Below are 23235 nucleotides of genomic sequence, written 5' to 3'. Positions count from 1 at the left end.
TCTCTTTTATTTTAAAAGCACGTTTCTTTCGACAAGTTTATGCCCCCTTAAAAGTTAATGTTGAACTTCGTCAATATTCACCGAGTGTTAAGCGTTCGACTGTTATGTGTGAGTAGGTTAAAGCAAAACTTTAAATGAAAGCTACTGAGATCTCTTGTTTTACAAACGTTTCATTTGAAATTTTCTCTACTAAAAACTTGCTACAAAAATAATCTCTATTTCTGTCTATGTTTTTTTTTATTTCAACTGACCTACATGTATCATCATAAAAATTACTGAAAATTTATAGTGCTTAAATTATCTTCACTTTTTATATTAAATTTTTCTCTTTTAAATATTTATATTCAAAGAATTTAAAATAGTGTGATAATATCTTTCATTCCCAATGCTGTAATAATAGGATTAGCATTAATTAATTATTGTCTACAGTTTGTTATATATAATAATTTTGCTTCCAAGAATTTAAAATAATGTAATAATATCTTTCATTCCCAATGTTGTACTTATAGGTTTAACAATAATTAATTACTGTCTACAAATTGGTATATATAATAATTTTGCTTTTAGAATTTTAAGCTGCTCGCAACTCAAGGTCCAACTATTCATTGAAACAGTTAACTTCGAAGAAAAAACTTATGAGTTGTTAAATGATCACAGTTTGACTGTTGGTCTACTTTTTTTAGGAATTGAATACGCAGGGGGCTTCCCTTTGTTTCCCAAGAATCACTCTTTAAATTTGAATAAGTAAAATCTCCCAGAATGAAACGGTATACTCGGGTATTTTACTTATAAATCAGTTGCTTAACAGCATTTCAATAACCAATGGATTTCTGTTCTTCCTGCTTACTGAATAAATTCGCAAGAAAAGCAAACAAATTGAAAAAAGAATCGATAATTTTTGCATTCATTTTATTATTTATTTTAGTATTCAATTATTATTTGATTTACTATCTAAGTATTTATTTTATTATTTAATTTTTTGTATCAATATTTATTTTACTATTAAACTATTTTTTCCAGAGTTTGTTTTAGTATTCATTTAGTACTAACAACTGAATTTCATTGTTTTCTCAAAATTAATTGATAACCTGAAGTTTGCATTTGTAAGATATCGTTTTACTTCAACCATAAAACTTTTTATTCAAGTTGGAATTCTTTTTATTAATTTTCTACACAGTTTTAAGTAGTTATATTTATTTGGATTTCTTTTCTTTACAGGGCGTTATTTAATAAAAACTTTATGAGTTGTAAACAAAGTAGAAGAAGAAGGATAAATTATGAAATAAATCACAAGGAAATTGCAGAATTGAAAATACAAGAACAGAGCTCTAGACAAGGGATAATTTACATCGAGATAAAGTCTTTGAAAAAAAAACAAAGGAGAAAGCGAACACAACAATAATATAAGCAAAGGAGAATATTAATATTAGTGTTAGAAGAAACATCTAAGGTTTAAATATGTGAAAGTTTCTAATTATCTGAAATATTTATGTTTGCATGATCACTTCATTCTTTGACAACTGTTCCTTTTCATTTTATTGAATCTGTAATTTTTAATTTTGTTAATTTGAGATAAGATTTGTAATTTATAAGAATTGGGTTTTGAGTATTAAAATGCCATTTCTTGCTGAACAGAGAAATTTGGTAGATCGAGGAAAATTGTCACTACAAAATAATTTTCTCAAGCTCAATTTGCAAAAGCATTTGGTTCGGTCGAAAAAATTTGTGTTAATGGCGTCAAGCAGGTTTCTCAGTGCAATGTGTGACTAATCACATTAACGCGTCTGTAAACTACAAATATGAATTTCATGTTGATATCAAAGTGTCTCTAAGGAACACTGAAGTACTTCATATATTCTCTATTTAACTGTTCCCCAGGGTCCTCTATAGCTGATGATCTGTTGCACTGTCGCCGCATTTTTGCCATATAAACCTGATGAAAATACCCCGACCTTCTATTTTCCAGAACCATCAAATTTCGTCTTTTTTTTATTAGATTATTCTCTATTTTTTCCTTATTCGCCATCTTTCATTTAAAACTTAACACGGTTCTTTCTTCCTTCTCTTGCACGGTCCGTCTGTCTCTCTTATATACACACACAGATGTATATAAATATATATAGTGCAGAATCCTGGCGCACACCCTCCTCTTTCTAGAGGGCAAAGCTCGAGGCGATGTTTAATGCAAACTCATCGATTCAAGCGAGCCCTGGACATTTTTCTCTCCTTCAGGGTTCCGAAGCCGCTTAGAAAGATTGCGACGAAGATTCTATGAAGGATGGAGACTCATAAACTGAAATGTGTGGTTCACTGCGAGACCAACCTTACCCAACCTTACCTTTGGTAAATGACCCCTTGACCGAGAGAAAGAGAGAGAGAGAGAGGAAAAGAAAGAAAAGACTATATCCTTTACTCTTTTGCGTGATCCCTGCGCGCATGTATCTAATATACTTGATTAGGTGCATCGTTCCTTGTCGTGCACAATTCCTCAAAAAATATATATATAATACAGAAAAATAAATCAATGCTTTTTATTTCTTGTCTCTATTGAAAAATAGATAGAAAATAGAAGCAGAAAGTAATAAAAATCCTTTCTCAATGGATTCTCGTTTCTCCTATAGATATCTTACATATGGGATTTTGCTTTTTTTTAATACACTATTTCATACATGTGATTCCTATTTCATACATGTGATAAAAAATTGAATTCTACTAGTAAATCAAGTTAACAATTTTCTCGTTTCAAACGTATATGAAAATTGCAGGAAAATAATAAAACGAATACATTCGGATTTAGTAAAATTATTTATTGTCGATTAGAAAATGTTTTTATTAAACTTTAGAACAAATAATAATAAATAATAACACTATTAAAATAGTTCGAAGATTTAAATATGTGAAAGTTTCTAATTATCTGAAATATTTATGTTTGTATTATATTCTTAATATTTTGTAGTATTAAAGCATTTTAAATAAGCGCGCTAGTTTCTACCAATGAGAGAGGCTAAGTGGCGCAAGCGCAGTTGCTTTTCGTGACGATCACACATTAGCGCGCATGCGTTAAGAAACAAGGACAAAACAGGGGGCGTTAACTACACAAGCTGACTCTTTCTATTGGCCTGATGCGTTTTTACTACAATTTGAATATATAATCAACTCGAACGTTAAAAATTCGTGAAATTCATTAAGTATGAAAATATTTTCCATTAAGAAAAAATATTTTCATTTAAAGAGCAAAAGAGAGTTACTAATTCTTTTTATTAAAAAAATTAAATATTTCTATTAGAATTCAAAATTTAAAAATTCAATTTAATAGTATTCGAAAGCTGGTATTTTCCGTTTTATCAAAATTAAATTACAGAGCATTCCGACATGTGAAATTTCGGTTTGTCATCACAATTTGCCACTTTCAAAGAAGAGAATTTTGCCATGGTCGATATTACAATTACTTTAATTTTGAATTTAGTGTGTGGAAGTAAATCAAGTGGCGTAGCCTCAAAACCGCGAGATGTAATTTACGTAAATAAATTATACACGCAAGTGATAAAACATTGTTAATTCATTCATAATTAAATAATATATTTGTTTTGTAATTTAACTTCAATTATCTTAAGTATATTTGTGTACTTTATACCAAGAAGCAAATGCTATAAACTTAGAACCACAATATGTTACTTTTTGTATGGTAATTAACCATCCAGGGCACAAATTGTGGCGGTCTTTCAATTATAAACTAAAAAAATGTACCTTGCTCCTTCATTGAAAAAAAGACGACAAATTTAATTTCCTAGATAGAAGATAAACCTCGTTTGTATATAAATTAATTTTAATATAAATTAATTTTAATATAAATTAATATTAATATAATTTTATTTTAATAACTAATAATCCGAGTAAATTTTAGACTCTGCATAACAGAATAGTAGCGAATAATAAAATAATAAAATTTCCTTATATGTAAATAGGAATTAAAATATGAAAACGAAATTAAAAACGAAGGAAAAGTTTTCCACTCAAGCATAACACGTATTCGACTATAAAAAGGAGTAAATTTTTTTCGGGAGGAAAAAATTTTTTTTTTTTTATTTTCACTAAAGTGTTCTCAAAAGTGGCATTTGGTTTCACGGATATTATAAGGGAATTCAGGTCCGAGGAAAGCGTTTGGAGGATTTTAAGCGTTTCTAAGTGAGGTTGAGGCGAAAGAAGCAACAGAGCGTGATGACCTCAGTAGTGAGGACGTCGGACCTAGTTCAGTAGCAAGGGTTGCGGAAACAAAAAGTCTTTTTATCCTCAAGCCCCATTCTTTACTCTCAACGATGTTTCGTATTTTTGCGCTTATACCTCTTCCCAATCGTGTCAGTGTCTTTTACGATCCAAAAGTGGTCGCTAGCATACGAGAATACAAGCAACTTTTCTTAAGAGCCATCGCATCAGGAACGTTTGGTACTCTTTTTCAAATAAAAAAAAGGGAAGAAGAAGAAGAAGAAGAAGAAGGGGGAGAAGAAAGGAGAAAATACTATTTGACATTATCCCTTTGAGCCTACAATTTACCGAGAGAATTCATCACGAGTATTTTTGTACTTTTTGCTTCTTTTTTCTTTAGAGTAAAAAGTGTTGTTTGTACACTTTTTTTATTGTTAAAGTAGGGATTTTTATTTAATTAAATATTGTACTGGGGTGTCGATTATGTAATTTCATTTCTAATTTCAGTTTTACTTTCGTTTTTCACTCCCATTTTCGCTTTCATTTTCACTTTCAGTTTTATTTTCACTTTGACAGGTTTTTATTTTCTTTTATTTCTTTTCATTTACAGCCAACTCTAGATAAGACAAAACTCAAAGGAGTACCCGAGAAAACTTTGAAAAACATCTTTTTTTTTTGAAAATTTTTCTTCATCCATTTTTTGGACAGTAATTTTCAAATTGCATCACATCAGCTCTATAGCGAATCGTAAACAAAATAAATTTTTCCCTCACATTCATTGATCTAACAAACTGGCTTTTCAAAATATCTCCTAAAATCTACATTGGAATAAATTGCAGCCAAAAATATAATAAATTTTCCCCCCCACACACCCACACCAACACAAACATATATATTCGAGTATCTTTTCAAGTTATTCATTTATTTGGTATAGCAATTTCAGGATAGATTTTGTGTTTGTCAGAGTGTCGAATATCATATAACTCTCGATATTGGAACTGATTCCGTTGAGTAGGTAGTAGCGTGCTCGTCGATCTTAACAGCGAGAGTGTAAATACATAAATTCGAAACATGCTTCGACACTAGAATTGGAATACTGAGAGAAAATTACAATTCGAAGGGGAACGGGGGGATGTATCTAGGTGTTATGACAAACCTCTCACACACAACAATTTTTCGACTTTGAATTACGAAATATAACCCGAGAGAGAAAGGGAGGGAGAGAAAAAGCTCTTGAAAGAAGAGGAAGTGTTATTGGCCATCTAAAGTATGCGCCACATTCTTTCTATCTAGAAATGAAAAAAAAAGGAGTAAAAAAAAAGCATCCATGAGCAACCAGTCTTGTTTTACCGACAACCAGAGCCACCCATCCTCCATTCCTGTTTTCCCAACAACGATTTACAGCCATCTGATTCTCCTCTCTTCTAGAGTACACCACGCTAGGTGTAGAGAAACTGGCACCCTGGAGGTGGGAAGAGAGAGAGAGAGAGAGGGCGGCAGTTTCTTATTTACGAGCCAAAAAATTCAAGCGGTTCTTCCTTGCTCAGATAATTTGTAATTTATTTTCCCGCTCAAAGATAGTCCACCTTTTCCTTCAAAAAGACCCGTTTTATCCCATAGTTTTAATTTTATCCCATTTCTCTTATCCTTTTTATCATTTCCACCCCCTTCTTTTTAATTTATATTATTTTTTATTTCCCTCCCTTTTTTCCCCTTTTGCTAATTCGTAAATTCATTTTTTATCGCGCAGTTCAGGCTTTATTTTTTGTTTGCTTTTTTCATTCTTGTTAGTTTGTATTTCTTTTGTTTTCATTTTTCTTTTTTTTTTTGCATCATTTAGTATCCTTGCTGAATCCTTGCTAAATCTCATCGCTTTCTCTTTCGTGTCTCTCGTTCCTTGGATGAGACTATTTATTTCAGAGAGTGTCCTCTGGAATCGCTTCCGGTTTTCTTGCCAACAAGATTCCCGGCCAAGAGCCGACGAGCTTCGGTTGAGCTTTTTAGCGGCTGTCTCGAGAGGACGACACTAAAGGACGTGCAAGGGTGTGGGAATGAATTTTGTAAAGATGGTGCTAGCAGAAACCTCCTTTCTTGCTGTAGACTTGAGAGAGGACCAAAGCTTCTTCCATGACACCTTCTTCATATGTGAAGTTAAGCGTTTATTTTTTTTATTTTTTCAAAAAATAAACGATTTTTCAAAAAAACCTCGATTCATTATTTCTTAACATGAAAAATGACATTTCTTTTGGAAAAGTATTTTAGAAAACTAATTTTATAGAAAATAGGAGTGAAACTTAAATGAAAAAGGGTCAAAAAATATTTTCTGACCACTTAATCTCTCTCAAAAAAATTACATTAACAGGGTTTCGACAGAAATTTAATTTTGTTTTTTCCTGACTTTTCCCTAATTTCCAGAGACAATATTTTTACTTCTTCCCTGACTCTAAAGAATATTCTGATTCACTCTAAAAATAATAAGATACTCAAAAAGATGTTTTATTACAATTATTTACAATTATTTAATTATTTATTAAAAATAGTAGATTTATAGAAGAATTTTTGTTAAAAAAACTAAAAAAAATTTGAATTTTGGAGAAGTTACAAATGATTGCAGAAATTCAATTATTTTGAAAAGTAATAAAATTCTTCTCTCAAATTCAATTATATGTTCGAAAAATTTTAAAAAATTCTGGTCAAAATTTTAAATATTTTTATAAATAATAAAATACCTTTTCGAAATTGAATTATTTTCAAAATTTTAATTAAATTCTTAGCCAAAATTTCAATTCTTTTCAACAATTTTCTTCAATTCAATGATTTTTATAGAAAAATTTTAGTTAAAAACACAAAAAATTTAATTTTAGAGAAGTTACAAATGTTTGAAGAAATTCAATTATGTTCAAAAATTTTTAAAAAATCTCTATCAAAATTTCAATTATCTTTAAAAATAATAAATTTATTCTTCAAAATTCAATTATTTTCAAAAATTTTAATAAAATTATAATCAAATACGAAATTATTTTCATAAATAATAAAATTTTTTACAGAGATTCAATTATTTTGTTGTATAATAAAAACTCTTCATAGGATTTTAAAAGGATACTCAAAAAGATGAATTATTACAATTATTTACGAATTTCTTTAATTGGAAAATTATTCGAAAACATCAATAACTTCTTTTACAAATAAATATTTAATCAATATTATTTTTTAGTAAGAATTAAAATTCTTCAAACCATTTTGAAATTCAACGAAAGAAATAAAGAAATGTTATAAAAAAATATGAAAAAAAAAATTCAAAAAAATTCAAAATTGAATAATTTCTAAAAATGTGTACTATAACACTTTTAATATTCAATTATTATCAAAAATTTTAACTAAAATTTATTTTTAAATCAATTTTTCACAAAAAAATTCTACGAGAATTTAATGATTTAAGTACAAAAATAAATTATGCATTGAAAAATTAAATTTTTCTCAAAATTGAATTCTCATAAAAAATTTTATCAAAAAATGTTTAAATAATTAAATTCCTGTAAAATTTTTATTTTTTTATTTTTTTTTTTGAAAAATAATTGAGTGTTTGCATAAAATTTTATCCAAATTTTTGTTTAATAATTGAATTCTTTTGAGAAATTCTATTAAAATAGTAGAATATTGAAAATCATTGAGTTAAGAAAAATTTTTGAAAATAATTGAAATTTTGTCATGAGTTTTATTAAAATTTTTAAAAATAATTGAATTTTGTATCAAAATTTTGCTATTTATTTGTAAAAATAATTAAATTGTTGACAATTTTTTTTTTAAATAATTGAATTTCTACGAAAATATTATTAATTTTAAAAATAATTGAATTCTTGTGATGAATATTGTTATTTATGAAAATAATTGAATTTGGCAATGAATTTTATTAAAATTCATGAAAATTTATAAATTATTAAAATTCGTGTCAAAAATTAAAAAGTAAGTGTTTTGTAATTCATTGTGATTCAAAATTTTTTTAGGTCAAAAATTCTGTATTTTTCCAATACTTTTGATAAAATTCCCTGACTTCCGTATTTTAATTGCATTTTTTCAAATTTTTTCCCTGGATTAACATTTTTATCCCTTATATCTCAAAATATTAACGTCAGTTTTTCATATAATATAGAGTTATAAAAAATGTTAATTTGAAGATATAAATTATTTTTTCAAATAAATCCCCCATTTGCCGAAGCGAATCGACGGGAAAATAATTAGTTTTGGATTTCCTCCAAAGAATTTGAAATGAATCCAGGTGGTATCCTTTGAATTCTTGGCACCCTAGATGAATTCCCACTGTTGAGAATTCACCCCTCTCTCTCTCTCTCTCTCTCTCTCTCTCTCTCTCTCTCTCTCTCTCTCTCTCTCTCTCTCTCTCTCTCTCTTTCTTGAAAATCCCTCTGAATTATTTCACAATATAACATTCATAACGTTCATAACATCAAAAGTCTATATTCCTTTTCTCGTTTCTCTTTTCGCCAACTGTTTCTGGATTATTCAAATTTTAATTGCTTCTAAACGATATAAAGACGACATTGTTGCACAGGTTTCACTAATTTTTGTCTGCTTTCAAAAAAAGAAAGTAATTTACTTTACACATTTCTGCATTAATTATTATTTTCTATAGAAATGAAATTATTAAAATAAATTTTCTAGATTAAAATTCAGAAAATGTTATAATAAAACTTTGATAAGAAAAAAAAATGAAGAAATAAATTAAACAATATATACATTGTAAAATATTAAGAAAATGAACTTTGAGGGAAAAAAAGCTCCTGTAAAATGCAAACAATGAACGGAAAGTTGTTGTTGTAGCGATTTTATCGAAGCTGTCGTGTTAAGAACTTTAAAAAGTAAGAAGATGAAGCGTGACAGGAACTTCAACACTCTTGGATAAGTATTTAAAATTCTCTACAAAGTGTTTCTAGAAATTTTTTCTTTTTTTAATCCTCTGCGGCAAATCTTTAAAATGTACTAGAAATATATTGCCTATAATAGCGAATCTAAAAATAATTTATTTTTAAACAATACAAGAAAATCTAAATCTCTGCTTCTTCATTTAACCTTTTAAATAAGTAAATATAATTAAAAACAATAAATAAATTATATTCACTCGCTATTTATTACTCTGTGGTATTCGGTCTCCTTGAATTCGAATCTGTGGTCGAAATTTCAAAATTCAAAATGGCGGATGCAATATGGCGGACGAACAAAATTTTTAATCAATCGGATTGACTTCAAGTTAAAGCTAAAAATTTTATTTTTCAATCTTGTATCCGTCATATTGGATCCTCCATTTTGAATTTTGAAAGTTCGACCGCAGATCAACAATTAAGTTTGACGACTTAATTTTTTTATAAATGATTTTATTTCCACAGGAATTAAAACATTTTAAATGATTTCAATGTAAAGCCTTTTTGAAATTGAACTATTTCTAAAAATTACAACTATAATAATTCTACCAAAATTCAATCATTTGTTTGCTGAAATTTTTAAATAAAATTATTCAAAACTATAATGAGTTTATTTTGAAATAAAATTTTAAATACTACTTCAGTTTTACAACAATTAAATTTTTAACAGATTTCAATTTAAAAATCTTTTGAAATTTAATTATTTCTAAAATTCACAATATAACGCTTCAAATATACAATTATTATCTAAAATTTTAACTGAAATTCAATTTTTAAACAATTCTTATTAGAAAATTTTACGAGAATTCAATTATTTAAATACAAATATGATTAATTTATTCAATAAAATTGAATTCATATAAAGAGATTTATCAAAATTTTTGAAAAGAATTGAATTGTTACGAGGAATTTGATTAAAATTTTTGAAAATAGTTCAATTCTTTTAAGAAATTTAATTACAACTATATTGCAAATAATTATTAAATTTTAATGAATAAATAATATTAAAATTTTTGAAAATAATTGAATTCTTTTGAAGAATTTTAATAAAAATTTTTTAAAATAATTCCTTTTTTCGAGGAATTTATATAAAACTTGAATTAAAAATAATTGAAATCCTGCGATTTATTTTATTCTTTATGAAAATAATTGAATTCTTGCATAGAATTTCATAAAAATTTTTTTAAAATAATTAACTTTTTTCGGAAAATTTTTTTATTTATGAAAATAATTGAATTTTTTTTAAGAATTCAATTCTTGCGAAGAATTTTATAAAAATCTTTTCAAATAATTGATTTTTTTCGGAAAACTTTGTTATTTATGAAAATAATTGAATTATTTCCAAGAATTGAATTCTTGCATAGAATTTCATAAAAATCTTTTCAAATAATTGATTTTTTTCGGAAAATTTTTTTATTTGTGAAAATAATTGAATTCTTGAGACAATTTTTATTAAAATGTTTTGTTAAATAATTGAATTCCTTTGGGAAATTTTATTGAAATACTAGATATTGAAAATAATTTAATTTCAACAAATTTTTATAATTATTTGTATTTCTACGACGAATTTTTGAATTTTGGTAACGAATTTTATTAAAATTTTTAAAAATAATTGAATAACTGAGAAGAATTTTATTCTTTATAAAATTATGTTTGGAAAATTTTGTTATTTATGAAAATAATTGAATTGTTTCAAAGAATTGAATTATTGCGAAGAATTTTATAAAAATTTTTTCAAATAATTGATTTTTTTCAGAAAATTTTGTTATTTATGAAAATAATTAAATTCTTTTAAAAAATATAATTTACAAAAAAATAATTGAATTCTTGCGACAAATGTTATTAAAATGTTTTGTTAAATAATTGAATTCTTTTGGGAAATTTTATTGAAATACTAGATATTGAAAATAATTTTATTTCGACAAATTTTGAAAATTATTTGAATTTCTATGAAGAATTTTGGAATTTTGGAAATGAATTTTATTAACATTTTTAAAAAATAATTGAATAACTGAGAAGAATTTTATAAAAATCTTTTTTAAATAATTTTTTTTTTAAGTGAAGTTTAGTGAAATGAAGGTGGAATAAATATTGGGTGAATGTGAAGTGAAAGTGAGATGAAGTGAAGTGATGTAAAAGTGGGGGAAAAGTGTGAAAGGAAAAGTGAAGTGAAAGTGCAGTAAAGCAAACTGAAAGAGAAGTGAAGTGAAGGTAGAGTCAAAGTGAGGTGAAGCGAAGTGAAAATAATAGTGAAGTGTAGTGAAATGAAGGTAGAGTAAATATTGGGTGAATGTGAAGTGAAAGTGAGGTGAAGTGATGTAAAAGTGGGGGAAAAGTGTGAAAGTGCAATAAAGTGAACTGAAAGAGAATTGAAGTGAATTTATTGAAGTGAAGTAACGTGAAGGTGGAGTAAAAGTGAGGTGAAGTGAAGTGAAAATAAAAATGAAGTTAAAGTGAAATTACAAAATAACACAGTACAGTACAGTAAAAACTGAATCGATGAAAATAATTTGACTTCAAACCTTTAAGAAAATTGTTGGTGGGTACGCATTTGTTGGATAAAACTAATTTTTAAAGTACGTCGCGCGCCGTCGTGATCAAAGAGATAAAGATGGTTGAAAGGGGGAATTAAGAAAAAAAAAAGGTAAAATACATTTCTCTGTTTGAAATTATAGTCGCGAGGAGCAGGAGAATGAAGAAGGGGAACTCGAAGAGAAGGGCGAAGGTTTATTTGAAAAAAAAAGTTTTGAATAGCAGTCTCGCCTTCTTTAAACCGCGTTCATTACTTTTAAAAATCGTTTCGTTTATTGTGACGAATATGAATAGGTTCGTAATTGTTTAGCGATCAAATTTATTCAGCCGAATGGAAGTCGCGTAATGAGGTCCTCGGGATATTCGTCCTCCCCAGCACGCGCCTATTTACATAAAATCTCAGCCTACCCCGCCTCGATCGGAACGGATAACATTGAAAGGGTTTTCACGTCTCTTTGCCTCCTCTTGAAATTTGAATTAATGAACCTCATTATGCGGGCCACGAATTGTCGCAGGGGTTTCTCTCTCCCGGACTGGAGATGCGCGCTACGCTCGACACTCCTTTTCACCTCACACCCTCTGGCACGTCTTAATTTCTTCCACAGTAGCACCAGCGCGCGACTTGTCGAAGAACAAATACTTAAACTCTGTTGAGTTTCGATCTAGAACGATTTGCATATGCAAAAGACGCCACACCGTGTCCGCGTGATGTCGCGAGAATGACAAGGCAACCCCGTTAAGTATGTAACCGACTTTACTGCGCGCACTTTGCTCAAAGTTATACCAGTGATGCCACTTTACTTTCCTCTCTATCGCTTCTGTAATTATTAACACCAACAAGCACGAACAGCTTAAGGAGCTAAATAAATTTGCTTTTAATTCTTGTCTTATAGTTCTTCAGACTTTAAACGTATCCCTTTGAGAATATAATAGATGCCGGTGGAAAAATCATTTTCCGCACTCATGAGAAAACTGACGCTAAATTTAAATACACTTACAGAGAAAATAGATTGACCACGATTTAAAAAAACTACCAACTTCTCGCTACCTTTTTAAAAATAAAATTAGTAATTTTAAAAATAATAGAATTTAAAAATTTTTTTTAATTTAAATTTATGTTGAAAACACGAAACAAAAATTCAATTTTGAAATTAAAAATAATTGTAGAAAAATTATTTTCAAAAAAAATAAAATAAAATTCTTCTTACAAAATTCAACTATGTTCAAAATTTGAAAAAAAAAATTCGTAAAAATCCCAATTTATAAATAACTTTATAAATAACAAAATTCTTCTCTGAAATTCAATTATTTTCAAGAATTTTAATAAAATTCATGACAAAATTTCAATTATTTTCAAAATTTTTTCTTAACTCAATGATTTTCAATATTCTACAATTTTAATAAAATTTCTCAAAATAATTCAATTATTAAACAAAAATTTTAATAACATTCTACACAAACACTGAAAATTAAAAAAAAAAAATTCCAAGGAATTCAATTATTTAAAATAGAATTTGCATAAATATTTGAGAAAAAAAAAATGTTTTAAAATTTGTCATTAAATTCTTCGCAGTAATTCCATTATTTTCATAAATTTCAAAATTCCTTTCAGCGATTTAATTATTTTCATAAATAATAAAATCATTTGTAGGAAGTCAAAGGACTGCCAAAATTCAATTATTTTCAAAAAATTTAATAAAATTCTTGGCAAAATTTCAACTGTTTTCATAAATTTCCTCAATTCAATAATTTTTCATACCTATCATTTCAATAAAATGTTGCCAAAAAAAATTAAATTATTTTAAAAATATTTCATTATTTTTATAAATAATAAAAATTTGACAGGAATTTAATTATTTTCATAAATAATAAAATTTTTGTAAGGAATTCAATTATTTTCATAAAAAGTAATTTTAAATTCTAGAAAATAATAATTGAATTCAAATGATGAAAATAATTTTGATAAAGTTACAGTAACAATATTCTTATAATAATATAAAAAAATGATTTTTATCTCTCGTTCATTTTTAATTATTATAAAACATGAAGAAATCGATCACTCCGAGTCTTCGACTCGGAGCAATCGATTTCTTCATGTTTTATAACAAATACTTTTATAAGTTGTTCAATTTAAAAAAGGTTTGAATTTGAATCTTTTGAATGTCTTAATTCCTGTGAAAAATCCTGTTCCAAAAATAAGATTAAAAATAGGAATTGTGCAAATCATTTTCTTCTTTTTCTAAAACAAAATAATAATTTTGTTAAAAAATTTGTGATTCATAAACAAAAAATAATGCAAAATAAATAGATTTTCTATTTCCTAATCGCAGTTGTTTAACAATTTTCTAATTTTGTTTAGAAGTAAAGAACAAAAATCTGCATTATTTCAATTTGACAAAACATAATATTTAACATAATTTTAGTCTTTTAATGAAAAGAAGTGAAAAAAAATTCTGATGATTTCTATTTGTCATTACAATTTTGAATTAATAAAATAAAAATAATTATAAAATAATAATAAATTAATAAAATATACAATCTATCTAAAGTTAATAAAGAACAAAAGTATAAACAAAAGACAACTTCAGAGTGTGAGGGACAGAAAAAGTGAATGAATGAATGGAAGAACATTTAAATTATTATAGTTAATTAATCCTATTCCACACGATTCAAATTGATTCATTTCATTGTATTTAGTGATTTTTAACAAATAAATCAATTTCAATAGTTTTCTTTGGGCCGAATCGATTAAAATGATTTTTATCGTGGTCAATCGATTCCTTCTATATAAGAGAAAATAAATTTTCATTCAGAAAATTTACATAATAATGTAAATATATTTATGTAAATGATTTGTTTTTTGATTTTAGATAAAGCAATCAGAAGATGTTGTGATCACCGCAAAAAATACTTTTTTGGATATAATATCAAAAAACCTGTTGCCAAGGACCTGATTCTTAATATTTTTTAATTTATAACGAAAATTTTGTGTCACTTGTTTTATAGTATGTACTTTAAGATATGAAGGTGCTGAAATAAATTTTTGAATTGTTAAACATTAGTTCAGGGTTGCTATACGTGAAGCAAGTCAAGGAAAAGTCAGAGATTTGTACTAAAAGTACTGCAAAAAATTAAATTTTTAGAATTTATAGGAAAATTCCGAATTTTGATAAATTTTCTGTTTGTCGTATAAACTATGAAATTCGACATTTCGGCGCCCCAAAACCGAACAAAACTCGGTTCGGTTCGAATTTTGCACAGCTCTAATTATCTTTAAATAAAATTTTGATAATTAAAATTCTTTTAAAATTAGTTCAATTTTTTTAAATATATTTAATTAATTATTAAAAATAATAAACTTATAGAAGAATTTTAGTTATAAACACTAAAAAAAATTGAATTTTAAAGAAATTACGAATGATTACAAATATTCAATTATGTTCAAATTTTAAAAAAATTCTCATAAAAATTTCAATTCTTTTTATATACAATAAAATTCTTCTCCAAAATTTAATTATTTTCATAAAATTTCCCCGAATTCAATGATTTTCAACAACTACTGTTTTAATAAAATTTTCCAAAAGAATTCAATTATTTAAAAAAAATTTTGATAAATTAAAAATCGCAGTACGTAATTCAAATTTTTTTCATAAATTCTCGTCAAAATTGCAATTATTATCTTTATAAATAATAAAATTCTCCTTCAAAATCATATTATTTTCAAAAATTAAAAAAAAATTTTTGTTAAAATTTCAATTATTTTCAAAAATTTGCCTGAATTCTATGATTTTTAATATCCTCTATTATAATAAAATTTTCCAAAACAATTTAATTATTTCGAAAAGCTTTTGATAAAATTCTGCGCAAACATTAATTTATTTTCGCATAAATAATGAAAATTCCACAGGAATTCAATTACTTTTAATATTTTAATATAATTTTAATCAAATTCCTAGTATTAATGTACCTATAATTATTCATAAAAATTTTATTAAAATTCTTTGAAAGAATTCAATTATTTAAAAATTTGTTCATAAAATTATTTATGAGAATTCAATTTTGAGAAACATTCAATTATTAAATAAATTAATTTTTTTTCTATTTAAATAATGGAATCCTCGTAGAAATTTAATTTTAATTACGAAAGAGTTACAATTAAAATTTTTATTAATTAGTTAAAGATTAAAATATTTAAATTCAATTATTTTTCAAGAAATTGAACTTTTAAAAAAATTTTACCTAGTCAATAAATTTTAAAAGCAATCGAATTTTTTGTAATCTAGATTTATCTAGATTTATCTAGAAATTGTTATGGTAACCCGGTAGAATAATTTTAAATAATATGGAAATCGGGAAATAGAAATTTTTGCAAATAGGTAATATCGAATTTTTTGAAATTGTTTACAAAAAAGCAGAAAAATGTAAAATTTTTAAAGTATATAAAAAGAACGTATAAATTAGAAATTACAATACATATTAAAAAAACCAAGCTGATAAAACAAATCTGAAGAAATCGTTGCATTTACAGAAAACAATTAAATTTATCATTAAATACGATTGGAGCATATTTTTGAAAACATTTTTTACGTTTCTAATAAAAAAAAAACCGATAAACATAAGTTTGTAAAGAAAGAAGTTTCCATATTGTTGTGATAAAATAAATAAAAAATGAAGTTATTAATGTTTTGGAATAATTGTACAATGAAAGAAATTCGTAAATAAATGTAATAGAACATTTCTTTGAGTATCAAATAATTTTAAGACTGAATCAGAATATTCTTTAGGGTCAGGGAAAAAGTGAAAATTTTGTCTGGAAATCAGGGAAAAGTCAGGGAAAAAGAAAATTACATTTTTTTGGCAACCCAGTAGTTATTATTAATAGTATTTTATTATTTTTTTCACATTATTTTTTTATTAATATTCGTTAATAGTAAACAAGGACGTGAAAAAGCGACAAAAAATCTGCAATAAATTTTTTTTTTCTCTGCGAATAATTTTTTTTAAACATATCGCAATATGGGTAATATGGGATCAAACCATGTAAAGTGTCAAATGTCTTATGTCGATCCCCAGTAGCGACAAGCGGTAAATGCCAAAGGCATTAAGTTCACTTGATAAATGGAAAAGCAGTATCGCAATGGTTTAAAGCAGATGTATCTTCATGTTATTTCAACGAAAAATTTTTGCGCTTAGTCAGGAATATTTAAATATGAATTCAAAAATAAAAGTTTCACTACTTTCAAAAAAGAAAAACAATTAACTTGATTTTTACACTTTTGTTTAGAAATATTTAAATTACATTTTTCATAAAGAATATAGTAGATTATATGTGATTTGTTATTCAGATTTTATCACACAAATAGATACAAACAGTACACATCTGTAAATTTGTGTTAATCCTCTATTGTTGAGGAAAATCCAAAGACAATCCTCCAGATTCAAGAGCTGATTCCATTAAGTGCAATATTACTCTGGAGAAATTGTGTCAAATTGGAGAAAAAAAATTTTCGCATTAAGTAAACATGTTTTTTTTTTAAATTTTTCTGATAATTATTTATTTATTATATTTACATTGTTTAGAAAACTGATCCTAATTTTTTCAGTCGTAATTAATTGTCTATTTTCAAGAACAGTGTTCTCAGTGCGAAGAATACGATTTGATTAAGATTGAATCAATCTTGGGAATCATGGAAAAAACTCTGCTTTGATTTAAAAATACAATTTGTTTAAATAATAATTTAATTAAAAAAAAATTCTGTTTTGGTTTTCACTTAAAAAAAATCAAGTTAAATATTAAGAATCAATTTTGTCAAAAGAAAAAATTTTTTTCAACAAAACTCTTATTAAAAAAAATATTATTTGTATCTAGTAATAAATTTGTTACCTCTATACCGTTGGAGTCACTATGCCAGTACAAAAATAGAGTTGACAATAAAAATTAGAATGCGCAAAGTATAGTATTCATTTTATTTTTATTTCTTTTTTTTTAAACGAATTTCAAATGTTATTTGTTATTTTGTTATATCATTACAGAAACTTCTTTCTTTATATACCTACACAGAAAAAAAGATGGTATAAATTTTGTTGCGGGGAATTTTAACCAATGCTAATTCACATAGACAGTGGCGCCCTCACTTAGGGGAAAATTTGTTGCAGGGAATTTTTACCCCAAAATCAGGTTAAAATTTATACTTTTTCTTTCTTGTGTATGTTTATCGTTTCCTTTAATTAGAAACGTAAAAAATATTTTCAAAAATATGTATTAATCGTGTTCAATGATAAATATCATTGTTTTTTATAAATGCAAGAATTTATTTAGATTTGTCTTATCAGCATGGTTTTTTTAATATTTTGTATTGTAATTTCAAACTTATACGTTATTTTTATATTCTTTAAAAATTTAACATTTTTCTGTTCCTTTTTTTGAACAACTTTTAAATATTCGATATTATTTGCAAAAATTTCAACTTCCAGATTCTATTATTTAGAATTATTCTCCAGGGGTACCACAACAAAATTGAGTTTGTTTTTCAATAACTTTTCTTTGAAAATTCAATCATTTTCCTGAATTTTAATATAATATTTTAGTGTTTAATTATTTTAAGAATTTTTAATTAAAACTATTAGAAAATCCAATTAATTGCAAAACTTTTAATATTTTCGAATTTTAACGAAAATAGACAATTTTAATTATTTTCTGTAATTTTACGAAATTTTATTATTATTATTATTATTATTATTATTATTATTTTTATTAAAAAATTTCCAGATCAATCTAGATGAATCTAGATTTTAAAAAAGTCGATTGCTTTTAAAATTTATTAACTACAATTTTTTTATTTAAAAGTTCAATTTATTGAAAAACAATTGAATTTAAATATTTTAATCTTTAAGTAAATAATAAAAATTTTAATTGGAACTCTTTCGTAACGAAATTCAAATTATACGAGAATTCCATTATTTAAATTACAAAAATAATTAATTTATTGAATAATTGAATGTTTCTCGAAATTGAATTCTCATAAATAATTTTATGAACAAATTTTTAAATAAATGAATTCTTTCGAAGAATTTTAATAAAAATTTTATGAATAATTAGGTACATTTTTCTAGGAATGCGATTAAAATTGAATAAAAACATTAAATATATTTGAATTCCTGTGAAATTTTTATTATTTATGAAAATAAATAAATGCTTGCGTAGAATTTTTTCCAAATTTTTTTTTAAATAATTGAATTGTTTTAGAAAATTTTATTAAAATAGTAGATTTTCCAATTAATTAAATTCAGGAAATTTTTTGAAAATAATTGAATTACGGAGACGAATTTTATTATTTATAAAAATAATTGAAATTTTGTAGAGATTTAAAAAAAATTTTTTTAACATAATTGAATATCTGCAATGAAGCTTATTTATTTTAAAAACAAAATTTGCAAAAAAATTCTCAAAACTAAAATTTAATTATTTTTAATAAAATTATAGGAATTTTCAATTGTTTTAAAAATGTTCAATTAATACTTAATTATAAAAATTCAATAAAGAATGAACTTCAATAAAGAATCCTTTAAAGAATGAACTGAAATTTTGTCAGAATTATTTTAAGGATTTTTCTAATTTAAAATTTCTTTAAAATTTGATTAATATTCAATAATTGTAATACAATTTTTTTATAAAATTTTAAACTAATTAAATTTTTGGTTTTTAATATAGCAATAATAATTGTATTAGAATATTTTTTTTGAGTATCTAATGATTTTTAGAGTGAATCAGAATATTCTTTCGGGTAAGGGAAAAGTCAAAATTTTGTCTAGATATCAGGGAAAAATAAAATTAAATATATTATTTATTACTACTTTAAGTTTATTGACTCGTGAAAGAATTACATGCAGTTTTATTTGTTAATAATTTCACGTTACTCTTCGCCTTTTTTACTTATTTTTTTTTAAATTATTAAGACAATAAATTATTATACCTACAATAGAAATAGATCCCGCACCAATTGTAACTCCCTTAGAAATTGGTAATCGCGAAAAAAAATCATCACTCCTTTTATTCAATGTTACCTATAATTATTCATATTATTAATAATCAATAATAACAATAATTTTAGTAATAATTTAAGTAATAATTTTGTGTTACTGCTTGTGTTGTATAATTTATTTGACTTTTTTGGAAAAAAATTATTAAAACAATAAATTAATACACCCACATTTAAAGAAGATCCTACGTCAATTGCAACTGTCGTAGACACTGGTGATTCCGATAAAAGATCTTCATCATTAAGCTTCTTTTTCAATGCTTCCTTAAATTATACATATTATTAATGAAATAATATGTGAATAATATCAAATTAATAATTTCATTATTTACTTCTAAAATATGTAATATTTCTTACAAGTTTGCTTTTCAAATTTTTGCCAAATAAATCCAAATTTTTACTAGTTTTACATGATTCTGAATTAAAATCGTGTATATTTGATGACAATGAAGATAGATAATTGAAAGCTGCTTTTAAATTATCTTTTTGATTTTTAGTATCATTATTTGTAGATTTAGGAAAATATAACTCTGTGATCTTGTCAAGCTGATCGTTATAATGTTCAAGACCTTTTCCAAAAGGTTTATTAACACAACTATAAATCATTTCAACGTTTGAATAAAGAGTAAGAATAAACTGAAGTAAAGTAATCTTAAGTGCATTCTTTAATTCCTTAGATGACATTCTCTGCAATTGCACATGTTAAGAATTAAATTAGAAAACATCTTTTATTGGAAATTTTTATTTGTTAATGTTTCACTTACTTCAATATATGTATCAGGCATTGAAATCTAAGAATGAAAATATTAACTAAAATATATTAATATATAATGAAATGTATAATAACTATATTATACAGTTTCTCTAAGAATGTCAAATTGAGACAAAAAGTATATGAAAACGTTGCATTGCAACCATTTTGACACGTTTTCTGCCTCAATTTTCAATTCTTAGAAAACCTGTGTACTTTGATATAATTTTTTATTGGGATTTTAACATTCGAACTAACCCAATTAAATATCTCTTCGTATCTAAAAACTTTAGTCTCTGTTTTGCAGGACTTATCTTTTGATTTATTAACAAAATCCTTTAATTCCTTCAAGATGTCTTTAGCATTTTTTAACACCATGTTTCTATAAAAAATTATTGGTGTCTGCATTAAATCTCTTTCAGTTATATAGGACTCAAAGTTACTTTTCTCGAAGTCATTGAAATATTGAATGCGGTGTGAATTTCCATCACAATTTTTAATTATAGAGAAATTGCCATAAAAAGTAGAGTCGTACTGTATTAGAATAGTGCTCAAATTTTCAACCTCTGCATTCTGCTGCTGTTAAATGTTTTTAAAGAATTACTTTGATTATATTTACAGGGAATTCATTATGTAGTTTTCTTTTATTATTCACTTTCACTTTCATTCTCATTCTTCTTTATTTATTCTCTCATTTTTTCTATTTTTAATGATTTTCATTTATACTTTCATTTCATAAGAATTTCAGACTATCCCTGATAGTAAGTTAATTTTTTTCAAAGCATCGGTTAAAAAATTAACATTTTTGTGATAAAATTACTATCAAAATATCAATCTCCATAAGTTTAATGATCTCAAAGATACAACTATTAGTAACGTAACTTGGCTATGGTATTTGTTTATAAAGCGCAGTAGAAAAAATCAAGTTAAATATTAGGTTTCAATATTGTCAAAAGAAAAATTATTTCAACAAAACTTTTATTAAAAATATTATTTGTATCTAGTAATAAGTTTTTTACCTCTATTCTAGTGGAGTCACTAGATGCCAGTACAAAAATAGAGTTGACAATAAAAATTAGAATTCGTAAAGTATTATTCATTTTTTGTATTTCTTTTCTTTAAACGAATTGCAAATGTACTACAACATTATAGAAACATTCTTTCTCTATATTCCTATGTTTATCGTTTTTTTTATTAGAAACGTAAAAAATATTTTCAAAAATATTTATCAATCGTGTTCAATGATAAATTTAATTGTTTTTTTTTTAAATGCAACGCTTTATTTATATTTATTTTATCAGCTTGGTTTTTTAATATTTTTTATTGTAATTTCTAACTTATACGTTCTTTTTATACACTTTATTCAGTTAACATTTTTCTGCTTTCTTTTAAATAACTTTTAAATATTCGACATTATTTGCAAAAAATTCAACTTTCGGATTCTATTATTTAGAATTGTTCTACAAAGTTACCACAAAAATTTGACTTTGTCTTTCCATAACTTTCCATGATTTCAAGACAGAATTTTGACTTTTTCCCTGATTCCTACAAAAAGAAATTCTAGAGCAATTATAAAAAATAAAAATAGACAATATTTAGAAGTAAAAAATTTTATTTACAGTTTAATGAAGCTTACTTATTTCAAAAACAAAATTAGTAATTATTTTCAAAAATTCCAATAAAACTCTTAAAACAAAAATTCAATTATTTTTAATAAAATTATGGAAAATTTCAATTATTTTAAAAATTTTCAATCAATACTTAATTATAAAAATTTAATAAACTTTAATAAATGAACTGCAATATTTTCAGAATTATTTTAAGCAATTTTCTAATTTAAAATCTCTTTAAAATTCGATTATAATAAAAAAACTGTTTAAAAATTCAATTATTTTCCTTAATTGAATCTAAATATTTTAATCTTTAACTAATTTAATTTGAATATTATAACTCTTTTGTAATTAAATTAAAATTTTACGAGAATTAAATTATTTAAATACAAAAATAAATAATTTTTAGAATTATTATCAAGAATGTCATTAGAAATTTTTGAAATTAATAAGTAAATTCTTTCAAGTAATTTAATTACAAATGTATTTAAAATAATTATTAAATTCAAATGAACAAATTTCAAACTTTTTTTTAATAATTGAATTCTTTTGTTTTTTTCGAGAAATTCATTTGAAATTGTACTAAAAATAATTGAAATCCTGAGATGAGTTTTTTTATTTGTAAAAATAATTGAATTCTTGCAAAGAATTTTATTAAAATTTTTAAAAATAATTGAATTTCTAAGAAAAATTTTATTATTTAGAAAAATAATTGAATTCTTGCTAAGAAGATTATTACATTTTTTTAAAATAATTTATTTATTTATTTATTTACGGGCATTGAGTCCCATTCGTACATAAAGTACTAAAAGCATTTAACAGTAAATAATTGAAGTAATAATTGAATTCCTATGGAAAAATAATTATTTTTTTTATTCAATATAATTGAATTCTTGTGAGGAATTTTATTTAAATTTTTTAAAATAATTTAATTTTGGTGAAAATTTTTTTTATTCGTGAAAATAATTGAATTTTTGCAAAGAAATTTATTCAATTTTTTTAAATAATTGAATTCTCGTGTAAAATTTTATTATTTGGGAAAATAATTAAATTTTTGTAAAGAATTTTATTAAAATTGTTAGAAATAATTGAATTTTCTGAGAAGCATTTTATTATTTTTTTAAATAATTGAATTTTTCTGAAGAATTTTATAAAAATCTTTTTAA

General features: G+C 24.6%; 2 protein-coding genes across 5 annotated transcripts in view; both read right to left on the bottom strand.

Moving 5' to 3' along the window:
- Positions 1–23235, bottom strand: part of LOC122501885 (basement membrane-specific heparan sulfate proteoglycan core protein-like) — a 428837-nt gene that overhangs the window by 260656 nt on the left and 144946 nt on the right. Inside the window, exon 1 of one of the 3 annotated variants that reach the window (XM_043611650.1) lies at positions 17554–17719. The exons of the other annotated variants lie outside the window; for them this stretch is intronic. The gene's annotated coding sequence lies outside the window, so the exon portion shown is untranslated. Of the gene's footprint in view, positions 1–17553; positions 17720–23235 lie in introns of those variants that run through there. 3 annotated transcript variants of the gene reach the window in all.
- LOC122501884 lies at positions 19513–21635 on the bottom strand. Of its 2 annotated transcripts, none has more exons than XM_043611646.1 (6): positions 21479–21635; positions 20718–21038; positions 20473–20499; positions 20066–20395; positions 19880–19972; positions 19513–19733 (listed from the first exon to the last, which is right to left on the bottom strand). In XM_043611646.1, exons 1-6 carry the CDS (start codon positions 21557–21559, stop codon positions 19599–19601), a joined length of 987 nt encoding a protein of 328 aa, XP_043467581.1. In that variant the 5' UTR covers positions 21560–21635; the 3' UTR covers positions 19513–19598. The 2 variants fall into 2 exon arrangements, with proteins under 2 accessions (XP_043467581.1, XP_043467582.1); XM_043611647.1 differs by having other exon boundaries at positions 20718–21035; positions 21479–21605.

Source organism: Leptopilina heterotoma, unplaced genomic scaffold, assembly GCF_015476425.1.
Source record: "Leptopilina heterotoma isolate Lh14 unplaced genomic scaffold, ASM1547642v1 Lhet_218, whole genome shotgun sequence".
NCBI classification, from domain to species: Eukaryota; Metazoa; Arthropoda; class Insecta; order Hymenoptera; family Figitidae; genus Leptopilina; species Leptopilina heterotoma.
This window is presented reverse-complemented; position numbering and strand designations above follow the sequence as displayed.